The sequence below is a fragment of the Ailuropoda melanoleuca genome, chromosome 9 (assembly GCF_002007445.2).
Source record: "Ailuropoda melanoleuca isolate Jingjing chromosome 9, ASM200744v2, whole genome shotgun sequence".
Taxonomy (NCBI): Eukaryota; Metazoa; Chordata; class Mammalia; order Carnivora; family Ursidae; genus Ailuropoda; species Ailuropoda melanoleuca.
The window spans coordinates 3,797,774-3,814,677 of NC_048226.1; the positions used below are offsets into that span (position 1 = coordinate 3,797,774).

Below are 16,904 nucleotides of genomic sequence, written 5' to 3' on the forward strand. Positions count from 1 at the left end.
TGGAGGAAGGAAATGCTTACAACAAGAGGGGGAAGTTTAACAACATGCTGCCTGCCTCTCTGGACTTGGTATCAGAAGCAGGAACCAGCGCGCAGAGCCCAGATATTTGGAGGACAGGCTCCTTTTGCCTGCCATGGCTCCCACAGGCTATGTACAGCTGCCTTCCTTCCACGTGGCTGGGGATGAGGGATGGGTAGCTGCTTCCCTGCACAGAGCTGAAATTAACAGCAATTACCAGCAGTGTGTAGTCCAAGTCCTCCCCTAGACGTTACTGCTTTCAACAGGCTCCAGATCTCCAAAATAGCCGCATCAGACAGATCCTGCCAGCAGCTGCTGTCTGGGAGGGGAGTCCTAGGGCCTCCTCCTCTGCCACCTTCCCAGGATCCTCTACTTCACTTAATTGTATTATTTCCAGTTTCGCTTAAAGAGTGTTTTCGGCTAGACTTTAGCTTGAACTCAGCTTTGATTGCATTCCACAAGTTTTCCTATGCAGTGTCCTCATATTTTCCCTATTATGATTCTTGCTGGGTGCTAGATAATGCGGCCCCTACTACTTTTGCTCTGGTACACTTGAGCGTTGTGGGGGTTTTTTGTTTATTTTTGTTTTGTTTTTTTTGAGATTTAAAATATTGTGTTGTGTTTTTTTGGTGGTGTTTTTTTGGTGAGCAGCGAAGCAAGGTTTATGGAGCCATAGCAAAGTGATAGTACAAAGCTCCTGAGGAGGGAGGGGACCCGAAAGGGTTGCCCTAAAATCTTGTTAATGTTTAGCAATGGATTATAAGACATTACGAAATAACTGCACGAGCCCACAGTGATACAGAGACAACAAAGCTGCTGGAGGTAGAGGGGTCCAAGCTCCGCTCCTCTCTGGAGCGATGACTTGGATATTACTGGGGAAGAGGGGTCGTAGGGAATCCTGCTGTCCCCTTCCCTGTGCTCCCTGGGCCGCGTCCTCGGTGCCCCGCATTTCCAGGCGGGGAAGCTCCTGGAGGAACAGCCTAGGAACCTGCCCTTGGGACACGTGGGAGGAGCTGCAGCAGATGAGGAGGGGCCCGAGGCAAGGACTGGCCGCCGGTCGGAGGAGGCGCGGGGGCTTGCACCTCGGCCCTCCCGGGGAGGGGTGCACAGGGCTCCAGAGACGGCCTACTGCCCGCCGCGAAGGACACTGAGCTGCGCCAGCCGGGCTCGAACGGTGGCGCGCCCCCCCCACCGGCATCCTCGCGTGGCGGGCGCGCGCGCCAGGCAGCTGCGGGCGGGGCGGGGTCGGGGGCGGGGCCAGGGAGGAGAGCGGCCGCCGGAAGCGCCTTTCCCGGAAGGCACCGAGGCGGCGCCGGCCTCCGGGGGCGGTCTCGGAGATGGCGGCTGGGCTGCGGGAGCTCTCTGCCTAGCCCGAGGAACCGCGCCGCTGGAGGATGGCCTCGCTTGGGCCGGCCGCTGCTGGCGAGCATGTCCCGGGGGCCGAGGCGGAACTGGGCGCCGCGGGGCCCCCGCCGCCGCCACCGCTGCCGTCGTCCTCTCTGGGGCCCCTGCTCCCCCTGCAGCGGGAGCCGCTGTACAACTGGCAGGCAACCAAGGCGTCGCTGAAGGAGCGCTTCGCCTTCCTCTTCAACTCGGAGCTGCTGAGCGATGTGCGCTTCGTGCTGGGCAAGGGCCGCGGCGCCGCGGCCGCCGGGGGCCCGCAGCGCATCCCCGCGCACCGCTTCGTGCTGGCGGCCGGCAGCGCCGTCTTCGACGCCATGTTCAACGGCGGCATGGCCACCACGTCGGCCGAGATCGAGCTGCCCGACGTGGAGCCCGCCGCCTTCCTGGCGCTGCTGAGGTGAGCGGCTCCCCGCTGACCTTGCCGCGAGCCTCTTCCGCGCGTCCCCGGCCTCAGTTTCCTCTCGGGCCCCCGGCGGTCGGGGGGGCACCGTCCCTTGGCTGCGTCCGCTCAGCGAGCGCTTTCCCGGTCCAGTCCGGGATTGTCGCCCGGCCTTCGGGATTGGACACTGGTGGGACAACGGTGTGGACCAGCTTGTCTGGAGGGCCTGTTTACAGAGTTTTATTTATGATTACGCCGGGGAGAGGTGGGGAGCGGAAAGTCTCGTAGGACCGAGGGCCTTTGTGTGTGTGTGTTTTAAATTCTGAGTCCTTTTTCGTTAGTGTATGTCTTAATTGTCAGGATCCAGGGAAGGGAGTACCAAAACAAGTAGGTGTGGCTTTACCTGCCTCCGCGTTTCTGCAGACAAGGTCACATTTGCTTAAAAGCGAATCCAGCCGCCGGTGTTAAGAGTTTGCTTTTGGCTTATTTGAGGATAATGCATTGACTTCTCATTAATTTTAGTTAATGGAAGGGAGGTAATCGTTTGGCATTATTAGCTTGTATTCACAAAAGTCCAGTTGAAGAGCTAGAGGTATTGTTTTCCACACTTTTACAAATGGGATTGGGGCCCAGAAAAGTCAAGTGACTGGCCAAGGTAACAGCAACCTCTTCAGGAAGACCATGCGTGCTTCATTACATCCGGAGGGCTTTAGCTGCCTGACAACAGTGTGTTACCAAAGTAGCAGAGTCTTGGTTGGTACAGAGGCAAGAAACAGGTCAGTGAACAGATATGGTCCACAAAAGCTCACAGCTCAATCAGGAAGATCAGTGGGAGATTGAACACAAAGTTAAAACAAATAGAAAAAAAAAATACCAAGATCCCATAAATAAATGGATAAAGGGCAGGATAGATAACTCAGGTAAAGAAAAAATACAGCTAATTAACAAAGAATGTTTAACCTAAGTAAAGAAGTGGAAATTAAAAACAAAGCACTTTTTCTCCCAGTATTTTAAAGACAATATTGTAAAAGCCCTCTCTGATAAAGGTGGTGGTAAAACAGTTTGGCACTATAGGTCCCCCTCTCCCCCCGGAAGTATTCAAGTACAGAAAAAAATGTGTATAAAAATATTTACAGCTGGGGGCGCCTGGGTGGCACAGCGGTTAAGCGTCTGCCTTCGGCTCAGGGCGTGATCCCGGCGTTATGGGATCGAGCCCCACGTCAGGCTCCTCTGCTATGAGCCTGCTTCTTCCTCTCCCACTCCCCCTGCTTGTGTTCCCTCTCTCGCTGGCTGTCTCTATCTCTGTCAAGTAAATAAATAAAATCTTTAAAAAAAAAATATTTACAGCTGGATTATTTATAGTAGTGAGGAAGTAGTCAGCTGGGGGGAATGGTTAGATAAACAATGATAGGTACAGTAGATGCAGTGTAATGCTACCAAGCGTGATACTAAGACTAGCAATATTAACATGGGAAATGTGTATAAGAAATGGCACTTGGAACTGCGTGTGCTGCGAATAAAACTATGAAAAGCAACAGAACAAGCATGTACCCAGAGATATGGGTAGAAGGAAGCATACCAAAATGCTAACCAGAGTTGTATTGGAGTGGTAATTGCCTTTTCTTCCCCTTCTTTTCTCTTTGTTTCTCGTATTTTCTGCAATTTAGTTAAATTATATATAGAGAGAGAGAAGAAAAACCAGCTCAAAAGCTAGGATCTGGGTCATTTTGGTTTTGGTTTGAGATTGACAGGAGGATTGATTGTAGCTTATTTAAGATTTTCTAGGCTACAAGTATTTTAAAGTGGTTTGTTGGTCTACCTGCATTATAATCTCCTGGAGAGCTTGTTACATTTGTAGGCCCCTTCCTCCCTCTTTGAAATATTACAACGTTTGGAGGTGGGACCTTGAGAGCATTTTTAATACTCTCCGTAAATACTAATACCAGCTAAATGTAGAGCCACTGATCTAAAAATATCGAGTTTTTTCCTTTAAAATTAGAGTTTGGTAGAATAAAAATGTAGAGGGAAAATGCTTATTTGATACTTTCACTTAAGCTGTTAGTCAGTCCTTTCCTATCAAATTAATTTTAGTCTTTAAAGTTTTTCTATGTTCATTGTGGTCATGGTATTTGTCCTTCTTCAGATTCCAGTCATTGTTCTATTCCGAAATGCTATCTGGACTGATTGTTACATGATATCTGGACTGAAAGGTATTGGCTTGGCCATGAAGCATAGATGCTGTCCTTACTTATTACTGTGTGACAAACAGATGTGTCATAGTACTTGCTGAGTGGGGAAAACAGCTTAGCGTGGGCCTATTTTTATTATGTTTACAGATTGAATTAGTTAACATTATAAAAAACTGCTTGTTTTGATCTGCCTGACCTTGAAGTGGTGTTCTTCGGTTGTTTATTTGAGAAACACTGGGTGCGTCCCTTGTGCCAGTCCCTGTTGTAGATGTTGGCTACGGCAGTGAGCAAGAAAAATTCCCTGCCCTCATGTAGTTTATAATCTAGTAAGGAGAAACAAAGATATAATGTCAATACTGGTATGTATTTTAAAGAAAAATGGTCAAGCTGTGAGGTAAGGAGCATTCTAAGCAAGGCAAAGTGTGTCTGAGGTCCTAAATTTCTCCTGTTCGGAGGAACTGCAAGAGTAAACCAGTGTGATTTGAGCAGAATGAATAAGGAAGAAAGTGGTAGAAAATGAGGTCAAAAGGACAGACTGGACAAGATTGTGCAGGGCTGGATAGCCTGTGGAAGGACTTTGGTGTGTGGTGGGAAACATTTGGAGGCATTTCAGTGGGGGACGTGATACGATCTGATTTACATTTTTAAAAACTCATTCTGGCAGTTGTTTGGAGGTTGGACTGGGGAGGAAGTAAAATGGGCAGCAGGGAGTTGAATCAAGAGGTCTTTACAGTTGTCCAGGCAAGAGATATGATAGTGGGTTATATATACCATCGTGGGAGTGATAGACGGAATAAAAAGTGGTCAGACTGTTGGATGTATGATTCACCTTTGAACAACATGAGTTTGAACTACACGGGCACACATATATGCGGATTTTTTTCAACAAATACAGTGTAGTACTGTAAATGTATTTTCCTTATGATTTTCTTTTTTTTATATAAGATTTTATTTATTTATTTGAGGGAGAGGGAGAGAGAATCTGAAGCAGACTCCACAATGAGCACAGAGCCCGATGTGGGGCTCGATACCACAGCCACCGAGATCATGACCTGAGCCAAAACCGAGAGTCGAACACTGAACTGACTCAGCCCCCCAGGCGCCCCAGTGCATTTATTTTTTATTTTTGCTTTTTAAGATTTTATTTACTTAATTGAGAGAGGGCGAGAGAAGAGAGAGAGAGCAAGAGCAGAAGCAGGGATAGAGGGAGAGGGAGAAGCAGACTCCCAGCTGAGCAGGGAGCCTGATGCGGGGCTCCATCCCAGGACTCTGGGATCATGACCTGAGCCTCCCAGGTGCTCCTTCTTCCTTATGGCTTTTTTTTTTTTTTAAGATTTTATTTACTTATTTGACAGAGAGAGAGAGAGAGAGAGACCGTGAGAGACGGAACACAAGCAGGGGGAGTGGGAGAGGGAGAAGCAGGGTTCCCACTGAGCAGGGAGCCTGATGCAGGGCTCGATCCCAGGACCTTGGGATCATGACCCAAGCTGAAGGCAGATGCTTAACGACTGAGCCACCCAGGTGCCCCCCTTATGGTTTTCTTGATAACATTTTCTTTTCTCTAGTTCACTCAGTTGTAAGAATACAGTATATTAATAATACAACATACAAAATAATTTGTTACTGACTGTTATCAGTATGTCTTCTGGTCAACAGTAGGCTATTAGTAAAATTTTTGGGGAGTCAAAAGTTATATGCAGGTTTTCAGTTGTGTGGAGGGTGGTGGAAGGGGCATGGAGGCCATGCCCCTAACTCCTGCGTTGTTCAAGGGTCAACTGTATTTCGTAAAGGTAGAACCAAGAAGATAGTTCTAAGACATTCAGAGAGGGCTATAGAGTACAGCCAGAAATGTGAACCTGGAGTTTAGAGAAGAGCTTCTTGCTGAACATAAATTTGAAAACTAAGAGTGAATAGTCTTTATTTTTTTTTATTTTGTTAAGATTTTATTTATTTGACAGAGAGACAGCCAGCGAGAGAGGGAACACAAGCAGGGGGAGTGGGAGAGGAAGAAGCAGGCTTCCAGCAGGGGAGCCTGATGCAGGGCTCGATTTCAGGACCCTGGGATCACGCGCTGAGCTGAAGGCAGACGCTTAACGACTGAGCCACCCAAGTGCCCCAAGTGAATGGTCTTTAAACCATGAGACCAAATGATATTACCTAGGGAGGGAATGCGGATTGTGAAAAGAGGTACAGAGGTACCAGGATGAGCCCTGGGGGCTCCACCGAGCAGAATAAAATGAGACTGAGACACAGCTGCTGGTAGAATTAGACTGGAAAGCAAGGAGCCTGGGATCTGAAAGTCAAATTGAAGAAATCGTTTCAGCCAAGAGGGAGTTGTCAGCTGTCTTAAATGCTGCTGAGAGTTGGGTAAAATGAGGCTATCGATAACCCTGGCAAGGGTGATTTTAGCAAATGGACTGGAGTAGCTTGGGGGCAAAAAAGGAGGTGAGGAAGGGAGACAGCTAGTATAAACAGTTCTTTCTGCAGCAGTTGTGTTGCAGGAAGGAACAGAGATGGAGTGGTGGCTGGAAGGAGACATGATGACTATTCCTCAGGATTCTGTCTTCAAAGCCTTTCTCCTGTTAACTCATGGCCTTACACACTCCCCTAGCTATATTGCCAGACTTCCACTTGGTTTTCTCTTATTTTTTTTAAGATTATTTATTTATTTGAGAGAGAGAGAGCAAGCACGAGTGGGGCGGGGGAGGGCAGGGAGAGAGAGAAGCAGGCTCCCCACTGAGCAGGGAACCTCACTCAGGACTTGATCCCAGGACCCAAGGATCATGACCTGAGCCTAAGGCAGTCACTTAACTGAGCCACCCGGGCACCCCGCCACTTGGTTTTAGAGCCCAACTTCCAGTTGGACATTCACAAATGAAAGTCTAGTATCCATGCAGGTGAACATGTAAATAAGAAAAATATTGTGACATTTAACGAGTGTTTACTGCCACTTACTGTTCTTAGGGCCTTATGTGCACTTAAATTCCCGCAGTCTTTGAGCAGGCACTCTTATTTATTCACTTGTTTAGATTTTATTTTTAAGTAATCTTTATACCCAAAGTGGGGCTCAAACTCACAACCCCAACATCAAGAGTCACATGCTCCACTGACTGAGCCAGCCAGGCGCCCTGTGCAGCCACTCTTACTACACTCTTTATCAGTCAGCTTTTGCCACAGAAATGCTATAAAGCACCCCAAAATTTGGGGACTTAAAGAACAATCATTTATTTTTGCACATGACTGTTCTTGCTCTGTGTACCCGTTGGGAGTTGACTCAAGTGGGCTTGGCTCCAAGCTGTAGTGTTGTTCCAGGCTGTTCCACGTGCTTCTCATCCTTTTTGGACCATTCCTAAGGGTTCTACTTCCTTCTCTTAATTTGTTTTCCTGCATGGCTTCAACCAGAGACGTCTTTAGTCTTCGCTGTCCTCACTTTCCACATTGTTAGCACAGTTATCTCTCTAATATATATTATCATATGATTGCCCTGAATCTTTTAGTGGTTTCTTTTGCCTATGGGATGGAGTCTGAATACCTTAGCAGGCACACAGGAGCTCTCTCTGTATCTTCCCGTTCCTCTCTTTCTGCTCAGTGCCCCAACTCTAATCACTCAGGGCCTTTTTCTTGTTTTAAGTGTCTGCCATCTAAGGCCTCCTTGCCTTTGTACTTCTTCCTGCTAGAACATTTCCACCCTCAATTCCTGCTTTCCAGATATAGTTCAGGCTTTACCTTTTCTGTAAAACATCACTTAATTCCACCAGCAGGCAGAATTGTGCACCGCCTCATCCAGTCTCTCATAGCAAGTTTTATATCTATTGCTGTAGAACAAAACACCACAACACGTAGCTGCTTAAACATGGTTTTATTACCTTCCACAGTTGTGCGGGCTGACTGAGGTCAGCTCTGTGGTTCTATGGCATTTCCTTTAGGTCTCCCCTGCAGTTGTGGTCAGTAGTTGGGCTGGGGCATCTGCAGGTTTGAATCAGGTTCTGGGGTGACCGAGCCTTTCCCCCCTCATTGTGGCTTCTCCAGTTGATCTTACCAGCCGGGTAGCTTGACTTCTTTGATAGCAGTTCATGGCTTCTGAGAGCACAAAATCAGGAGCTGCCAGGCATCCTCAAAGATGAGACTGCCCAGACTGGCATGGTCTGACTTCTGCCACATTCTCTTGGTTAAAGGGAGTCACACAGGGCCAGCCCAGACTTATGGGACAATCTATATAAGGCCTTAGATAATAGAAGGCATGATTTGTTGGGGCCATCATTAGAGATTAGTTATCACACTGTGCCTGACATATAATTGTCATAATTGTGACATTACTTTTTAATCATTTCGTTACCAAACCATAAGCTTTCTATGGGCAGAGCTGTCTTACCCATGTTTGTATTTCTCAGACCTGTCACAGTGCCTGGTATATATAGTCAGTCCCTGAATACATGTTTTTGAGTAAAATGAACGAGTCAGTAGTGATACGAAGATTCTTATGCGTGATCTTGTGGTTTCTCTAATTTAAAATCAAATTTTCACCATAGCTTTTTAAATTTTTTACTTAAATATGACCTAAGTTTTATCTTTTTGGAAAACCATCAGTCTTTGGAGTGAGGGGAATAGGAACAGTGTAATGACATATCATTTCTCTTGTGCTCTTGTCCTTAAAGGTAGTAAATGAGAGCTGAAAGGTTCATTTTAAACACAAAGAATTGGGGCACCTGGGTGGCTCAGTTGGTTCAGCATCTGACTCTTGGTTTCAGCTCAGGTTGTGATCTCAGGGTCTTGGGATCAGCCCAGGCATTGGGCTCTGTGCTCTGTGGGGGTCTGCTTGGGGTGCTCTCTCTCCATCTCCCTCTGCCCCTTCCACCCCCCCCTCGCAAATGAATAGATAAATCTTTTTAAAAATGCAAAGAATTATGGTAATATGATTAATTTTTTATATTTGATTTTTTAAAATTTAAATTCAATTAATTAACATCTAATGTATTATTTGTTTCAGGGGTACAGGTCTGTGATTCATCAGCTATTACAACACATACCTCCCCAGTGTCCATCACCCAGTAACCCCATCTCTACACCCCTTCCCCTCCAGCAACCCTAAGTTTGTTTCCTATGATCAAGAGTCCCTTATGGTTTGTCTCCCTCTCTGGTTTCATCTTGTTTCATTTTTTCCTCTCTTCCCCTATGATCCTCTGTCTTGTTTCTTAAATTCCACATATCAGTAAGATCATATGATAATTGTCTTTTCCCTGATTTATTTCGCTTAGCATAATACCTTAGCACAATACCATCCATGTCATTCTAAAAGGCAAGATTTCATTTTTTGATGGCTGCATTACATTCCGGCATGTGTGTGTGTGTATTACATCTTTATCCATTTATCTGCCGATGGACATCTGGTCTCTTTCCATAGTTTGACTATTGAGAACATTGCTGCTATAAACATTGGGGTGCAGGTGCCCCTTCATATCACTACATTTGTATCTTTGGGGTGTATACCCAGTAGTGCAATTGCTGGGTCATAGGGTAGCTCTATTTTCAACTTTTTGAGGAACTTCCATACTGTTTTCCAGAGCATCTGCACCAGCTTGCATTCCCACGAACAGTGTAGGAGGGTCCCCCTTTCTTTGCATCCTTGTCAACATCTGTTGTTCCCTGACTTGTTAATTTTAGCCATTCTGACTGGCGTGAGATGGTACCTCGTTGTGGATTGGATTTGTATTTCCCTGATGCCGAGTGATGTTGAGCATTTTTTCATGTGTCTGTTGGCCATTTGGGTATCTTCTTTGGAGAAATGTCTGTTCATGTCTTCTGCCCATTTCTTGATTGGATTATTTGCTCTTTGGGTGTTGAGTTTGGTAAGTTCTTTAAAGTTCTTTAAAGTTCTTTACAGATTTTGGATACTAGCCCTTTATCTGATATGTCATTTGTAAATAACTTCTCCCATTCTGTCCCTTGTCTTTTGGTTTTGTCGACTGTTTCCTTTGCTGTGCAAAAGCTTTTTATCTTGATAACGTTCCAATAGTTCATTTTTGCCTTTGTTTCCTTTGCCTTTGAAAATATGTCTGGAAAGAAGTTGCTGCAGCCGAGGTCGAAGAGCTTGCTGCCTGGGTTCTCCCCTAGGATTTTGATGGGTTCCTGTCTCACATTTAGGCCTTTCCTCCATTTGGAGTCTGTTTTTGTGTATGGTGTAAGGAAGGGGTTCACTTTGATTCCTCTGCCTGTGGCTGTCCCAATTTCCCAACACCGTTTGTTGAAGAGACTCTTTTTTCCATTGATTAATTTTTAATTATATTTTGTAAACCTTGGCTTGTTTTTTTATTATAGCAATTTTAATAATCAAACAGAATATAAGAAAACATATAAGTAAAATATGAACCACGATGGTTTCTGGATTTTTAAGTAGTCTGTTTTCTCAGAAGTGAATACGGTTTCTCAGACGTGTTACATGGAAACTTGTACTGAAGTGTCTAGTCAGTTAACATGTATTGATTAATGTTAGCCATGTGCCCACACTGTGCCTGGTATTGTAGAAAAGATGCGCACAAAAAATATAGAAGACACAGTGTTCCTTTTCTTACTGTTCATAGAACAGTATTTATTTATAGGTTGCATTGCTCCAAAAAGAATTTAAAATGTCTTACAAAAAACACAAAGGTAAGAAATAAAGCCAAGATGAAGCTAATACAAAAATGCATGCTATAGGTAAGCTACAGATTTTTTTTCAAGATTTTATTTATTTATTTGAGAGAGAGGGAGAGCAAACACAAGCACGGGGAGCAGCAGAGGGAGAAGCAGGCTCCCCATCAAGCAGGGAGCCCGATGTGGGGCTCGATCCTAGGACTCCAGGATCATGACCTGAGCCGAAGGCAGACTTCTAACTGACTGAGCCACCCAGGCAGGCATCCCTACAAATTTAATTTTAGTTGTTTTAGCAGCTAATGCAGAAAGAGAAACCTAGCTAGTCAGTTACAATTCCTAGTATCTGTCAGTTTAAAAACAAACCCCCTGCTTACTGGATGCATAGCTCTATCTGATAATCAAACCAATGAAAAATTCCTGATGAGGTTTCCTCATAAAGAAGGCATTATTGAAACGAACAGTGTCCTCAATCTACGTCTTTAGATGTAAATATTTCTTTAAAATGTTCCTTGATATAAGCCAAAGGTATATTACGAAAGTGTAATTTAATAAAATTGGTTCGAATGGGTGTATGTGTCTCAAATAGAGTAGTCTAAAAATACAATTCTTCTTGTTCCTGGTGTGTTCTTCCCACCTTCTTGTCATTCTTTAGTCTTATTTCAAGTAGAAATTTCTCCAGCTGGTTTTTGCAGATCTCCCTGACAAAGTCCCCTGTTGATAGATGCTTGTAGGGGGGCGCCTGGGTAGCGCAGTCGTTAAGCGTCTGCCTTCAGCTTAGGGCGTGATCCTGGCATTTTGGGATCGAGTCCCACATCGGGCTCCTCCGCTGGGAGCCTGCTTCTTCCTCTCCCACTCCCCTGCTGTGTTCCCTCTCTCGCTGGCTGTCTCTCTGTCACATAAATAAATAAAATCTTTAAAAAAAAAATAGATGCTTGTAGGGACCATGTCCTTAACCTCTGTAGCGCTTGTCTCCTTGTCTCCTCACATACAAAGGCAAATGGTGATAAAGGCCCCACATTTCTGCTCTTTATTTTAGAACTCTAGTAGTTTTTGCCTGAAAAAAAAAATTAAGGCAGATGTAAAGATTCTTCCTGCCTTGCCCTTTAAATTAAAATGTCACAGGTTTCTAATTCAAGAAGGGAACTGAGCATGCAGTAAGCCTTGTCTCTCTCCCAATTAAAGTGACTGTAAGAAAATACAAGAGAATAAATCCAATAGAGTGAAGGGGAAAAGGGAGATGGGGTAGAAGCCGACAGTGTGGAAAAGGGACAGAGCAGTTGAGAGTGTGCTGATAGTGAAAGGCAGGGGATGACAGGAGCCCAGAATCCAGAGCTCGGGGAACTGCAGTGGAGGTGGGAGCTGTCTTCCCTGGCAGAATGCCCCCCCCCCAACCAGAGGTTCTAGGCCGGGGTTGGTAGGGAGGTGGGCGAAATGATAAGGTGGAGCTAAAACGTGGGAGTTAATTAATTAATTTATTTTTAAACATTTTATTTATTTGAGGGAGAGAAAGCAAGAGACAGCGCTGGTGGGGGGGCAGAGGGAGAATCAGTCTCCCCGCTGAGCAGGGAGCCCGACTTGGGGGCGATCCCAGGACTCTTACCTGACTGAGCCACCCAGGCGCCCCACGTGGGAGTTAATTTAAAGCTTGCTTAGAGATGGCATCCTCAACCAGTTCTTGCAGACTAATTCCTAGTGACAACCTTCTGACAGGGTCCTCTTTAAATAAATGGAACAAAGTGACTGGGAGAGCTTAGGGACTCTACAGTCATGGCATTAGGGGGTCCCTGACCTAGAGGGTGGTTTCTCACGCTCAGGTGAGGTGCCAGTCAGTAAGCCTCCCACATACACAGAGCTCTCAGCCAGCCTGTCCATTTCGAGGATAGTTTTAGCTGGAGAACAGGCCCATCTACACAACAGCAAAGAAAACCTATACCAGCTACCAGAACACCAAACTGGAGACAACCATAGATCATTTAACATATGGGGGGTGAGAATGTGAATGACAAAGACCAAGAGCAGCTGATCCTCGAGGAAGTAGATGATTGAGGGAACAGAAAGGAACCTTAAAAACTTCGGTTAATATCATCCTGGAGACTTGAGAACATTTTTGCACCCATAAAACTGAGACATCATGCTGTGGAGGAAAAAAGGAATGACCAAGAAAGAAGCAAGAATTCTTAGAAATGTGAGCGTGTGTTGCTGGGGAGAAAAATAGAAGGCCAGAAGACAATGGCACAGATATCTTCTAAAACATAGAGGAAAACAGAGAGAAAGGAAGGAAGCAGTATAAAAATATAAACAGCCAGCATTTGCCTAAGCTGAATACTTGTCAGGCACTATTTAAAAGTTCGTGTATTTCAGTTTATGCTAATCTTCATGAGAGCATGATGAAGGAGATGCTGTTACTCTGTTTTCAGAAAGGAATACAACGATGATAGCTTGTTTAAATTCCCAGAGCGGGCAGTGATGGAACAGCTCAAACCCAACCAAGCCCTCTCTTCCTGAGACCACACACATGAAAACAGCCCTCCCCTGGTTGGCCTGCCAGTCTAGCCCTGGAAACGGGTCCAGGCCCAGAAATGGTGTGTTCTATGGTAGACAGCTTTTTGTACCTTCTCCATGCAGGGTAATAGCACCTGCCTTCCTTGTGGGAGGATTCAGTGAATTGGCATCAGTCACAGGGTATGCACTCAACAAATGTTGATTTTTCTCTCTCTCCTTTTTGTTCATCTCCCTTCCCCTGACCATAAGTGATGGCGCCTTTAATTCCCTTTATTCATCACAAAGTGTGGCACATAACTTTAAGGTAAACATTATGAAGGTAATGTAGATGGTTGTTGACTCTCTAAAAAGAGGTTTTGGAAAAAAAATATTTTAAAATGGTGCGATCCTGAAAATCAGCAGCCCTCACTTAGAAGGCTGAGCTGTAGAGGAGAATGAGAACGAGCAGTCTGCACTAGAGAGAGCTGTAAGCGCAGTGATGTTATTAGAGGAGCACAGGCATTTCATTAGGGCGATAGGCTGGGGGATGTCATGGGCCGGGGTTTCATCTTGGGTGGTGGTAATGGACACAGGAAGGAAAGAAGAGGAAGTGGAAGGTAGAGGGTAGGGACATGAAATAGAATTTCATTTCTTCCTTCACTTCAGTGTAATAGAGGGTTTTGAGAGATGTTAATGGGTTTTTCTTATTTTATGCCTTGGGTCCTAGGAATATACATACAATTATTCTAATGTCTTTAGTATCACTGAAATGCAATTTTTAAAAAGATTTATTTATTTTAGAGAGAGAGAGAGAGTGTTAAGCAGACTCCCTGCTGAGCACAGAGCCCAATTCGGGGCTCCATCCCATGACTCAGATTATGACCTGAGCCGGAATCAAGAGTCCGATGCTCAGCTGACTGAGCCGCCCAGGTGCCCCACGAAAATGCAGTTCTTGTTCTTCTTGCCATCCTTCTCCACCCCCCTTGGCTTTCCTGTATATAGTTGAGAACTGGGCAGTACACACGGTCTCCGAGGAGCCACAAAAGAGGCCTAAGGTTGATATGCAGAAACTCCAGGATAGTTCAATAAGAACTGCCCAGGCTTTCCCTGAGAATCTTAGGCCTTATGTGCAGTGCTATGAAGCTGATCTGTCTAGCGGTCTAGCAGTTAAAAGCCGCGAACTGGGAGGAGGCAGTATTGGACTGATAGTACTTTGATAGAAAATTAGACCTGAATATCCAAAAGCACAAAACGACATGGGTCCTTTAAGATACTATTAAATTGTTTTATTCCTCCAAAGACGCAGTATGCTAGTATGGGAATAACAATGAAAGATTAAAAGATGCCCAGAATACCAAGACGTCATTATCAGCAAATAAGTGAATGTTTGGACATCTAGAGACGTGAACTTTAGCTACCTGTAGATTTATTTACATGAACATCCTTTGATGAAGGAGACATAAGTGAACCACTGCTGTCCTGAGCTGCGGTGGGGTGCTTAAAGACCTCTGAAAATTTGGCTTAAGAGAGAGGGGTCTGTCTTGTGATCTTCACGTAACTTCGGTTTCATCGGTAAGATGGAGACACTACCCACCTCTCAGGACTGAGTAAGAATAAATGAGATGATGTATGTGCAAATGCCCTGTCGCCCTGCAAAGTCTGATACCAATTTCAGGTTGTTTTCAGTTTGCTCATTATCTTTTAAAATATTCCTCAGCGATTTCACTCTGATGGATTGCTTACCTAAAATATTAACGGCCATCTCTGTAATTTCCCAATTGCTTTCCAGATTTCTGTATTCAGATGAAGTTCAGATTGGCCCAGAGACAGTTATGACCACTCTTTATACTGCTAAGAAATATGCAGTCCCAGCCCTGGAAGCACATTGTGTGGAATTTCTCACCAAACATCTTCGGGCAGATAATGCCTTTATGTTACTTACTCAGGTAAGTAAATGTAGCTAAGGTGTGTATCATTGTAATTTTTAAAATTGAGTATAACTACATATGTGTATTACATATGTCCTGGAGAATTAGTTCCAGATCATTAAAGTATATGTAATTATTTTTATAGTGCCATTCAGGGAAATCTATCAAATTGATATGCTTTTAGAATAGAAAAGCAAATTAGAGTTCATACAATATCATATGGGTGAAGAAACTGAAGCCTTATATAAGTAAGCTGTTATGACTCAAAGATACAGTTCTTTACGGTTGGAGTTGGAATTAGGATCCATTGTTGTTCCTGGTATGATTTGAGAGTATGATAGCATGAGGTTTTCTGGACATCTTTGGTCTCAATTTTTGTTGGATCTGGAATAAAGATTGAGGTTTCAAGTCTAGATAAGTTCTAAGATTTACTATCTTTGGACTTAAACTGAAAGCTTAGAGGAGTTAGAATTTAAGGCTTATATGAAATGTTCTTTCTCTGATATTTAAATGTTTTCACTAAATACAGTATACACACAGAAAAGTACTCATTATTGTAAGTACACAGTCTGATGGATTTTTATAAACTGAACACATCTGTGGAACCATTAACCAGTCTTTACCATATTATTTGGCATTTAATAGATGCCTGTAATCTGAGCTTTGTACTTTAGACATAAATAAATCACTGTTTTTCTTTTTAGACAAAGTTACAGTACCCTTATATGAATTGTTTTAAAAATTCTGTGCTAGCCTATAGCCATGTGTTAAAGATTGTATTATGTCTCCAAAATGTATGTGTTGAAATCCTAATTCCTAGTACCTCAGAATGTGATCTTATTTGGAGATAGGTCTTTACAGAGGTAAGCAAGTTAAAATGAGGACAAAAAAAAAAAATTCTAAGATGATAATATATAATCCTATTGAGTATTAGTACTGGACCCAGTCACGGATGTCCCCTAGCTCCACTCTTTCATTTTACAAATGGAAAAACTAAAACCTGGGCTCATGAACTAACTACTTGCCCAGAGGCTCAGAACAGGCTAGCTGGGGCCGGAGCGCTGGGCTCAGGTTTTCCAGCCTTGCCTCCATTCTGTTGTATGGAGAAAGTCTGATGGCATCTTGTGTTGTTGGGGTTTTTTTTCCATCTTCTATCATCAAATATTTGTAGTTGTGGAAGAAGGAACATGCTGACATATGGACATAATCACAGAACCCATGTCTGTGTATAGTATGCCCGACACTAAGCTAGTCGCTCTGCCCGTATCATCACATTTACTCTGTGTTACAACTCTGTGATGTTATTTCCTCCTTTTTTCCCTTCTTAAAGATGAAGAAATGAAAGCTCAGGGAAGTATCTTATTTAACATTAGACAGCAGGTGGTAAAGGTAAGATCCCAGCCTTTGACCAGTTGATGTTAAGGTGTGGTGGTGGTTACGGCGTGGTAATAGCAGAACGTACCACGTGATGCCTGTGTGCCAGCACTTTGTGTGCGGTCTTCCACAGTAGCTTGGGGAGGCGTGGGCGTTCTCGGTGAAAGTTTCCTTACTGTCCCCATTTTGTAGTTAAGGAGGTGGAGGCAGAGAGACATGAAATAACTTGACTAAGGTCATAGAACTATTAGGCAGTGTATCCCTGCATTTTTTCCTCTTTGGAATTTGTGATGAAAATCTAATACGGGAATTGATATTCGTAAAATTCTTTATTATCCGAGGGTTTTAAGGTATGTGGAGAGGATCACTTAATTACTTTGATTTATTGAAAAATTCGGAAACCAATAAATTAAACTGTGACAAAGTACAGTTTCTAGTTCGGCAGGTCCAAGGTGGGACCTGAGAGTCTGCCTTTCTCACGGGCTGTCAGATGATCCCAGT

General features: G+C 44.3%; 1 protein-coding gene across 2 annotated transcripts in view; it reads left to right on the plus strand.

Moving 5' to 3' along the window:
• The first annotated feature begins 1,300 nt into the window (after positions 1-1,300).
• BTBD1 (BTB domain containing 1) overlaps positions 1,301-16,904 on the plus strand; it is a 40,466-nt gene continuing 24,862 nt past the window's right edge. The window contains exons 1-2 of one of the 2 annotated variants that reach the window (XM_034667811.1): positions 1,301-1,819; positions 14,891-15,047. In XM_034667811.1, the coding sequence (XP_034523702.1) occupies positions 1,413-1,819; positions 14,891-15,047 (564 nt within the window). In that variant the 5' untranslated portion in view covers positions 1,301-1,412. The remainder of the gene's footprint in view (positions 1,820-14,890; positions 15,048-16,904) is intronic. The other variant, XM_034667810.1, reaches the window with a different exon arrangement.